Source organism: Scyliorhinus canicula, chromosome 4 (genome assembly GCF_902713615.1).
Source record: "Scyliorhinus canicula chromosome 4, sScyCan1.1, whole genome shotgun sequence".
In the NCBI taxonomy this organism is placed as follows: Eukaryota; Metazoa; Chordata; class Chondrichthyes; order Carcharhiniformes; family Scyliorhinidae; genus Scyliorhinus; species Scyliorhinus canicula.
In genome coordinates, this window is record NC_052149.1 from 157,534,293 (window position 1) to 157,545,204 (window position 10,912).

The window sequence follows — 10,912 nt, forward strand, 5'->3', positions numbered from 1 at the left end:
CAAAGTCAAGAGGAGAATGTGCAAACTCCAGAGTCACCCAAGGGTGGAGTTGAACACAGGTCTCTGGTGCTGTGAGGCAGCATTACTAACCACTGTGCCACCATGCTGCCCATTTGTCTCAGCTTATTTTGGCTTATGACAGAAATCTGAAACTTGTTAAAATAATGCGTGAGAAAAACCCCAGATCCTCCCATTACTTGACAAATTACTTTAGCTGGTATTGGGGGGGCAATTTTAATGGTGTGTTGGTGTGGGTGGTTAAATCTAGCCCCAAGTCAATGGTCAGGTCCGGGATAGCAAAGGAGCTGGGGATATTTATAGACCAGTTGCGGGGTGGATCCATGTAGTTTTAGACATCCGGGGGAGAGGGAGTACTCCTTCTCCATGTGCATTGTGTATACTCCTGTATTGATTTCTTTGTGGTCGGGAGTGCACTGATGTCGGGGATGGTGGAGGCGGAATACGGAGAGATAGTAATTTCGGACCATGCGCCGCATGTTGTGGACAAGAGTTTTGAAACAGGAAGGGTGCAGAGACCAGGCTGGAGGTTTAATTTAGCGCCCCTGGCAGATAAAAAGTTCTGCGAGAAGGTGGCATTAGCTATAAAGAATTAGGTGGAGCTCAATCAGAACAGGGAGGTTTCTGCACCCACACTCTGGGAGGCATTGAAGGCGGATGGTCTGGGGGAAAGTTATTTCTTTAAGGCCCACAGGGGTAAAGTTGTGAGAGAGGAGAGCGAGAGATTGGTGGATGTTGTTGTAGAGGTGGATCGGAGGTACTCGGGGGGGGGGGGGGGGGGGGGGGGGCGCTACTCGGGAGCTATTGGCAGAAAGGAAAAGGGGCGATTTGACCGGCTGACAATGGGCAAGGCGGTGGGTCAGCTTCCCCGATTAATGGAGGCCGAGTATGAGTATGGGAAGAAGGCTAGTCAACTGCGAGCCCATCAGTTGAGGCAGTAGACGGCTGCACAAAAAATTGCACAGGTGAGGGATTATGCTGGAAAAAAATCCAGGAGGCATTTGAGGCCTTCTATTGGGGGCTGTATAGATCTGAGCCCCGGGGGTAGGGCGCAGATGTGGGGCATTTTCTGGATGTGTTGGTGTTTCTGAAGGTGGAGAATGTGAAAAGACCGGAATTGGAGGCACCATTGGAGTTGCAGGAGATAGTGAAATGTGTTGGGTTGATGCAACCAGGGAAGGCACCAGGAGCGGCATGGCTTTCTTGTAGAATTTTATAATTGTTGGCAGAGTTGGCACCCCATCTCCTGGCTATGTATAATGAGCCGTTGGTGAGGGGGAGTTGCTGGCCACACTTGTGCAAGGTTCTATTTCTTTGATCCTAAAGAAGATTAAAGACCGACAGAGTGTGGGTCTTACAGTCCCATCTCCCTACTGGACATGAACGTGAAGGTTTTGACTACGGTGCTGGCGAGGCAGTTGGGAGGGTGTGTACTGGAGGTGGTTTTGGAGCACCAGACGGGATTTGTTAAGGAGCAGCAGTTGTCAAGCAACATCAGTAAGCTGTTGAATGTAGTAATGACTCCGTCACAGGGTAGAGTGTCGGAGATTATCATATCAATGGATGTGGAGAAGGCCTTTGACTGGGTAGAATGGTGGTACCTGTTTGAGGTCCTGAAGAGGTTTGGGTTTGGACTGATGTTTGTTTCGTGGGTATAGTTGTATGCATCCCCCACAGCGAGTGTGCGGATGAACATGATGACTTGGGGATATTTTATGCTAAAAATGGGAACATGGCGGGGATGCCGCTGTTCTAATTGTTATTTGAATTGATGATGGCGCTGTGGGCTTTCAGGCAGTAGAAGGGCGTTATGAGGGGAGGTAGGGAGCATAGGGTGTCTTGTACGCTGATGATTTATTGTTGTATGTTTCAAACCCACTGGAGTGTATGGGAAAATAATGGACCTGCTGGGAAAATCCGGTGCATTTTTGGGGTATAAACTGAAGTGGCAAAAAGTGAGGTTTTTCTGGTGAATGCCCAGAGGAGAAGTGCGAATCTGGGAGCCCTGCCATTAAAGGTGGCCAGGAATAAGGTTTTGGTATCTGGGTATTCAAATGGGCCATGATTGGGCCACAATGCATAAATGAAACCTGGCCAGTCTTGTAGAGAGGGTCAAAGGGGATTAAAGAGGTGGGATGCCCCGCCACTGTCTGGTGGGGACGGTATAGACCGTGAAAATGAACGTTTAGCTGAGGTTTTTATTTATTTTTCAGTCTCTTCCTACATTCCTTCCTAAGATGTTTTTCTGGAGGGTAGATAATGTAATTTGGGAATTTTTTTTGAGCAGGCAAGATGCCGAGGATTTGGAGGACCTTTTTGCAGAAAGGGCAGCGGGTAGATGGGTTGACGCTCTCAAACACTCCACTAATTTTGGGTGGCAAACTTGGAGAAGGAGAGCTGATGGGAAGAGATGGAGTGGGTAAGGGACCTGTTCGTGGAGAGGAGGTTTGTGGGGCTAGAGGAATTGCAGGAGAAGTTTGACTTGCCAAAGGGGTGTGAATTTAGATATTTTCAGGTCTGGGATTTTGCACGTAAAGAGCTGCCTTCGATCCCTGAGCTGCCAAAGCATATGCTGTTAATTCCGGTTGAGCTGGGAAGGGGCAGATTGGGGATATTTACGGGTGGGTTTTGGAGACTGAGAAGAGGCCAGTGGAAGGGTTAAAGTGGAAATGGGAGGCGGAATTGGGGATTGAGCTTTGGTGGAGTGCCTAGAGTGAAATAATCCACCGGATCAATTCAAATTCATCCAGTACTAAGATGGGTCTTGGACAGTTCAAGGTGGTGTATTGGGCTCCTCTGACTTGGACCTGTATGAGTAGATTTTTCCCAGAGGTGGAGGATGTATAGGAGAGATATGGGAGTGGGCTGGTGAACCACGCTCACGTGTTCTAGGAGTATACAGGGTTGGGGGTTTCTGGGCAGCAGTTTTTGAGACCCTGTCAGAATAGTGGGGGTGAGGATGTCACTGTGTCCTTGGGACGATTTTGGGAGTTCTGAATTTTCCGGAGCTACTGGAGGGACAGGGGGCCGATGTCGTAGCCTTCGCCTCTCTGATTACCCAGCAGTGAATCCTACCGAGTTGGAGGTTGGCAACGCTGCCGGGGGTCCCAGTATGGTTGGGGGATTTGTATGAACTTTTAAGTCTGGAGAAGATCAAGTTTGCGTTTGGAATGCAATATCCATATTTAAAAAAAATGCTCTTTGGTCATGTATCCTGGACCAACCACGTTTGCCTCATTAACAATCCGTTCATCAAAATAATAGAATCAAATCAAATATCAAAGCTTTCCCAAAACTGAGATTAAAGTTACGTGCCTGTAGTCGCCAGGCTTATCCTTATGACTTTATTTTGCATTTCCATTTCTCCTGTCCTCTGACATGCACATGTGGAAGGAGGTTTGGAAGTATATGGCCAGCACTGTCGCAATTTCCACCGTTGCCTCCCTCTGTATCCTTGCGACTTATTAACTTTAAGCACAGCTGGCAGTTTTGGTCACCCGACTAACATTTCCTTTTTGAGAATTCATTGTTTTGACTACCTCTTTATGCAGCACTGTGGAAGGTTTTGCTACATCAATAAATGCAAGGTGCTAAGTTTTATTTCATGTAAACATGTGGCCTTATTGCTTACAATGCTAGTCTAGTGGGAATGTCGCTTGCTGGATTTGACTTGTTGAGGGAAAAGTGGCGCACTGGGGCACAGTCGTTAGCACTACCGGGTCACAGTACCAGGGACCCGGGTTCGATTCCGGCCTTGGGTGACGTTCTCCCTGTGGGTTTCGTGCAGGTGCTCCGGTTTCTTTCCATAGTCCAAAGATGTGTAGTTTAGATGGGGTTATGTGGTTACGGGGCTAGGGTGTGGATGACCTAGGTAGGGTGCTCTTTTGGAGGACCGGTGCATAGCCTCCTTCTGCACAGTAGGGATTCCATGGGTGCAAATACTTATAGAAATTTATGGTTCAAGTATGGTCATTGTTTCATCGAGCATAAATGCAGTCATTCTGTTTTTGCCAATGTTTTGGTGATGAGAAATGCAAGGTGGAAATTTATAAGTGTAATATACTTGAAGCTAAATAACCAAATGAAAGCTATCCCTATTTAAATCATGGTATCTTGAAATTTGTTTCTGCGCTGTGCATAAAGGGGTATGAATAATAGGTGGAATGCAGTGTACCAGATTGCTTGTTTTTGAATGTAATCAGCTGCAGCATCATTCATTTAATGATTAATGATACAAGGTTTATGGCCAAACAAATTGAGACTTTATTTACAATTGGCTCAGATTCACATTTTTATCCTATTGTACAATGGGGATAAATGCTTGAATTATATTTTCCATTATAATCTAAAACAATACAGTTAAGTGGAGTTTGACACTTACCTACAAGCAGACAAAGTTGTAGAACTGGTTACCTTAATTGGAAGTTAGTACCTTCCAAAAACCATTTGTACCATTAACATTTGTGGTGGTATGGGCCCACCTCGAACCTGCCTTTAAAGGTGATAGGTGCAGGGAAATAACCAAAGTAGCATGTTAAAAGTGCATTGTCATGATTTTATGAAGTGAGTGTCAGTGATATTTCCTGAGTAATTTTTGTGCTGTTTTAATATCCCTAGTACACAGAACTGATGAACATGCTGAAGGTCAGGAAAACGTGCTGGCTTCCTCTGGTACTCCAAGAGCCAAACATAGCGGTAAGGGATTGCCAATAAAATGAGTTTCTGAATGTCCTTAACTTTTTCATTTGTGATGAGGAGATGCCGGCGTCGGACTGGGGTGGGCACAGTAAGAAGTCTTGCAACACCAGGTTAAAGACCAACAGGTTTGTTTGGAATCAGTAGCTTTCAGAGCATAGCTTCTTCATCAGGTGACTCATCTGATGAAGGAGCTACGCTCCGAAAGCTAGTGATTTCAAACAAACCTTTTTCATTTGTGTACTACTTCTAAAACCAACCTCCTCAATTTATCGATGACTTAACAGTTGTCCGATTATGTTGATAAATTGATCGATAAATTTCCACAGCCACTGAATAAGCAGGCCTCACACTGCTGTCACAGCTATGTGAAATAATTATGCGAGCATTGCAGTTGATTCTGCTGGCTGTGCCCTTAGTTCCTCTGAAACACCTGCAATATGATAGGAATGTAATAATTTTCTGAATTTTGGTAAACTTAGCTAGTGCGTGTTAGCCAAGTCAAATGAAAATTTAACTGTTCTTGTTTTATTATAGAGTTTATTCAGCATTTGAGTTGTGCATTCTAACCGAGTAGCATTTTTCTTCTTGCAGATGATGTGTTTCTCCCCAAAGACATTGATCTTGACAGCGTGGAGATGGATGAGACAGACCGTGAGGTGGAACATTTTAAGAGGTGAGTAAAGAGAGGATAAACTGATTTGTGTAAGAATTCAGCAGAGATTAGGACAGGGGCAAACTTGATCTCAATGTTTTGCCGTGAGAAAGGAAAAATCAGTTTCTGCTGTCCTAATTACCAAAAGCATCCAGTTAATCTGCATATTTGTTATGAATTGATACCTTGTGACATTGCTTACAGATTTTTAAAAAAGCGCTGTAGTTGCTTTTACACTTTGCTTCTCCCCCTGACTCGCCCTCCCCCCACCTGGCTCCCTTGCCCTTTCCCCACCTGGCTTGCTCCTTCCCCCCCCCCCACCCCCCACCCCCACGCTTGCCCTCCCTCCACCTGGCTGGCTTGCCCTATCCCCACCTGGGTTGCTCATCTGTCTGCCCCCTGACCCCAACCTGGCTTGCTCCTCTCGCCCTCCTCTTTTCTCTCCCCTCCGGTTCGCTCGCTCCTCTTCACCACCCGCCCGCTCGAATGCCCCCCTCCACCCCGTTTCGACCCCATGCTCTTTGATTTTTCACACTTTACCTCCACATTCTCGTTTCATCATATTTATTTGCCTGAAGTACGTGGGTATATTCCCTCCCTTAGCCCCCCCACGCTGTCTATTGCTCTGTCTCCCTAGTCTAGGCTGGCTTCTAACCCTTTCATGCATGTGTTCACCCCGATACATCTCTGTCTCTCATATGCGAGTCCTCACATATTATCTCCCTCTCTTTCCCCTGTGCCATGCACTGAGCCATTTTCTCTCTGACACATGTGTCTTCTTTGCACAGAGTTTCTTCCCTTCTCTGTCTACTTCATTCATACGCCCATTAGCTCACTCCCACACTCCAGTTCATTGACTGCATTTTCCTTGCAGATAAGCAATGCTGGCACTGAGTTGTGCTTGCTGGTCCTCTCTGCACATTTGCACAGGTCAGAGGAATTTGCTAATATGAATAGTCATTAGCATATCAATAAGGCTGCTGATTAACCATAAGCAACGGCACATAATTACGGTCAGTGGCAAAGAGGTGACTTTGACCACTTCCTGAAGGGCCAAGCTAACTTATTACAAAACTCCTGATGAGAATTTCACTGGAATGACAGGACGACTTGGGTCCTGACATAGCTCTGCCACATACTGTAAAGTGAAGATAAAGGACAGAGCATGTGGTACAGTGGATAGAAGCCACCCCATGGGATCTGTCAAAGTTGACTGGAGCTGTTACGCCCTGAAAATTAAAAAAATTGTTTAGTAGTCTTTTTTTTACAGTGCCGTATGTGTACAAACAAATTTAAAGTTCTATAATAAATATGAACAAAATAAAAATTTCAACCAATATTTTAGTCAGATAAATGATTAGTCATAGAAAATTAATCATTTAAGAAGTCAGATAAATATTCAGGATCATGTTTAAAAAGTTGATAAATTTGAGGAGAATTGAAGAATCTCATCTCAGCCATTTTGAAAGTTGAAGTCCCCCTTCCTGAACCAATCCGTATTAAATATTTGTAAATTGACATAGGCAGTTTCTTCCACCTTGAAACACCTGCCGTAATATATTGTGGTGGCAAATGTTGGGTATAGGTAGGCAATTACCCCAAATTCACGCCATTGCCATTTTCCCCTGTTAACATTGCAGAGTTAAATTTGGAGCAGCTCAGAATGACGTACCGCAGCGGCTCAACTTTGAGGTGTATGCGCGGTGCTCCCCTGAAGTTGCTAGCACTTTTGCATGTAATGATGATCACATCAGCAGCTTTTTGAATTTTATCCCAAAATTCAACCTAATGATTCCAGAATGAAGCCACATTATTGGAAGAAATAGAATGGGTCGATTTTTCAATTAAACATTTTAGTTACAATGTTGGAAGGAATAATTTAACAAAAAAAAGCAGAGGCATTACAAATAGAAAACTGAGGCCACGATTGATTGCTATTGGGTGGGTACGTGCCTCACAGACCTTGTTATAACATTGTTAGACCGTGTTAGAACATTGTTACTCTGTTACTCATTTCTGTTTTCATGGCTGAGGTTTTTCACTTCATTGAGGTATTACTTTTATCCTTGTTTCGGTTGAAAACTGCCAAGCTCTAACTTGTTTGCCCATTTTTGTTGAGCTATTTCAGAAATCCATTTGTGAGCAGCACATTCATGTAATGAAGCAGCTGATATTGACAGTGGTCCTGACATTATTTTCCTCTTTATGATGCTCTGACACTTTTGTTTTCTTTTCCGTTTGTAGGTTTTGCCTCGATTCTGCCAAGCAGACAAGGCCAAAGGTCTCTGTAAACTGGTCTAACTTTAGCCTGAAGAAGGGCCCAAACACAGCTCATTGAAGATGACACCACACTCCTGCCTCACGGAAACTGGAATTGTCCTGCAGTTAACACATTCCTTACTGTAATGGGTATTGGCCTGCTCTCCCAACACAAAGCAATTTGCTGTGATGTATAAACAACTTGCTGCGATGTCATCCACAACCAGTGCCTTAGCCAGAAGGAGTGCACATTTCTAACTGGGTGGCACAATTATCTCTTGGGTTGGTTTCTTGTGCTTTATGGTCATTGTGAGAAATTGTTTGTCATAGTTCTGACACCAGTGGAGCAAGTCTGAATTTCAGTAGTAACCAATAACACAATTTTATAGATGGACAATTGATTTTTCCTAAATGTTTTTTTTTTGGGGGATGGGGGGAGAAAGAGAGTCAGATGAAATGTGAAGTAGGATTTTATTTTTGTCTGTCAAAGAGACAATAAGACAAGGCGGACAAGTTTCATGGCACTTACAAAAGCGGTTGAAATGTATCTCTTGTACCTGTGAACTATTGTGGGACTGACTTTTAGCAGAATATTGTACTCTTAATTCTAAGCAAAATCAGCCAGCAGAAAGATCAAATAAAATACTTCACTCTCAAATTTTGCACTGCCATGAATGTAGCTTTACCTAGTCCCCAGTGGCAAGAAATGTATGGCAAGTATGAGTTTGGCAATGTTTTGTGAGAAGGGCTGTAAAGGTGGCCAGTAGATGTAGTGGTCATCTGCTACATGATTCAGCGATACAGCAAAGACAACAATCGATACCTTTGGGTTTTCTGTAATTAACTGGGAGAATAAGTGAAGTGCTTTTTGATTATCACAGATAATCTTCCCAACTCTAAAACTAGGACACTTATGCGTATTTGTAGAATTAAAAATAAATAAAAAGGGCGGCGAGAAAAGTCTCCATCATTACTTTCAAAACTGACATCTAGATTCTTGTTTGCCACCTGTTATCCTGGATAAGTACATAAATGAGCTTCATTTTGAAACCCTGATGAAATTGAGTAATGATGAGAGATAGAAATTGCTGTAGTCCCCAGTAAAACCAGCACTTCAAATTAACTTTGAAGTGAAATATTCTGACCCTTTTTCTTTGTCTTTAGGTATATTACCCAGCTAATACTGTTGACAAGTTAATTGAAAACTCAAATAGTATGCCATAAAGAAAAATGGTTTGAGGCTAATGGCACTGTAATTAATTGTGCAATGTGCCCATTATTGGTCAGTGTCATATACTTGAATTGAAAGCCTTACTTCAGCATTTTATCCCAGTTAAAAGCTGTCTTTCCCCTGATTACAGCACAAACTTAAAAGTGCACATTTCTTATTTTAATGACCATCTTTTTTAAAGCACCTTTTGGTACCAAACCAATAAGGATTGTCAGTCCATTTGGAGCGTAAATTTCTGATAACTGTTATCTGTGCAAATAACTTGGTTAATCTGAAATCTGAAACTCCAGTGTTGCCAATCTACTGTGGTTGGAAATGATGAGCAAATATGGAAAAGCTATATCTTTAAAAGGAAAAGTTGCAGTTACTATTTTGAATTACGGCATAGGGGTAATAGAGCTTGCCTTCAGTTTGTGCGATCATCCAATCAATTGTGGTGCAGTGTTGCTCTCGTACACCAAATTAACTGTACATTGATCAGACACTTGATCACAAGCCCATTTAAATTGCATTCAGTCCAGGTGCTGCCTATGTCCGCCAATATTTGAGCACACTTTTAATCTGATGACCGTAGCTATTTCCTGTAAACGTGATGCTAAAATTATTTCTCACTTCCTTTTTTAATCAATCCCATTCCTTGAATTGCTGCCACATGCCAGCCAAGTATAAGATTGCAATTGCAAGAAAGAAAGGAAAAGATGTGGGCCATGTAGTATCTTCATGGCGAGTAAGTATTAACTGCTGAAATTAATGATGACAACCAGCTGGTTGGTATCTTCCGTAAGTCATGGAATAGACCACATTTTGCAGTGTGTAATACTGTAAGTTAAAGGCTTCCTACTACACCACCATATTGGAGTGTGTAGTGGTGACTTATTTATATATATATATATAAATACATATATATATAAATAACCTGTAGTGGCCGATCCACTTTCATATCATGGTCAATTTCAAACTTGAATGGAAATTGATCATTTACAATAAACTTTATATATGTGTTTAGAAACCACATTGTAAATATCTTGTGTATAGTGGTGTCGGGTGCAGAGTGTTTAATGCACATCTGCACATTGCAGACTGACAAAAAACTTTATATTCAAGTGTTTTTATCTACTTCAATAACTCTTGGTAAAATAAATCGGCTATAATCGTTGTAAAGTTCATTTTATGTGAAGATTAAATAAAGTCCTCACCAATGTGATGGAAACTGAATTAAAACTTTTCTGTTGTGTATTAGTGACTGTGGTTGGATTCACATTGTAACAGATTACTTATTTCATACTCTACTTTTCAGTGCTGTCAACAGTTCATACTTGTTGCATCGCCAGGGTATGCATGCCAGCATCACCCACCGTAGTATTTACTATATTTGTTTTGTTTATAAGATCCAGCGTCTTGGTTGTTTGACCTGTTTATGTTGCTGCCTTATTCTGTCCTTTTTTCAAAAGAGAAAATTAGCTTGTTACATTTGTAATTTTTAAAATATGATCTCATGGATATCACTATGAAAAATCAGTTTTGCCTGAATCAGATGGCCCTCGTTATCAGTCTGCTCACCTATGCATTGTAGAGAATGCAACATATAGATTGGTGAGTGAATAATTTTCATACCTTACTGACCTTGCTGGAAATCAAGGTTTGATTTGAAATATAAATTAAATTACATTTCAGAATAAGTATTACTAATCGAGGAATGTAACTGATAACATGAAAATGCATTTTGTGGTGTGAGCTCTTTCTCAAACTTGGACCACAAATGTTGGGGGAAGTGATGTGCACCTACTGAAATAGTGTCACTTATGGGTCACAATATCAAAGTCGCGTGTTCTAAGTTGTCCCTTGTAGTTTCCAAGATGTAGAACCTTTTCTTGTTGATTTGATCTTGTCATTAGTTGTCTGTTTAAACTGTATTTTAGTTTTTTATTTTATTATAAGTACCTTTATTTTATATTGTAACGAGAACATTTTTAAAAATCTACTTCGAACCAAAAATTGTTAGTTTTATATGATTTTCTGGCATTAGCCAGCTTTAACAACAACAGAATGGTGTA

The 10,912-nt window shown here is 42.0% G+C and overlaps 1 protein-coding gene across 5 annotated transcripts in view; it reads left to right on the forward strand.

Moving 5' to 3' along the window:
* fam193b (family with sequence similarity 193 member B) overlaps window positions 1-10,073 on the forward strand; it is a 137,127-nt gene extending 127,054 nt beyond the window's left edge. For all 5 annotated transcript variants that reach the window (XM_038795433.1, XM_038795430.1, XM_038795431.1 and 2 more), the window contains 3 exons: window positions 4,636-4,713; window positions 5,308-5,389; window positions 7,613-10,073. In XM_038795433.1, coding sequence (XP_038651361.1) covers window positions 4,636-4,713; window positions 5,308-5,389; window positions 7,613-7,706 — 254 coding nt within the window. In that variant the 3' untranslated portion in view covers window positions 7,707-10,073. The remainder of the gene's footprint in view (window positions 1-4,635; window positions 4,714-5,307; window positions 5,390-7,612) is intronic.
* The last annotated feature ends 839 nt before the right edge of the window (window positions 10,074-10,912 follow it).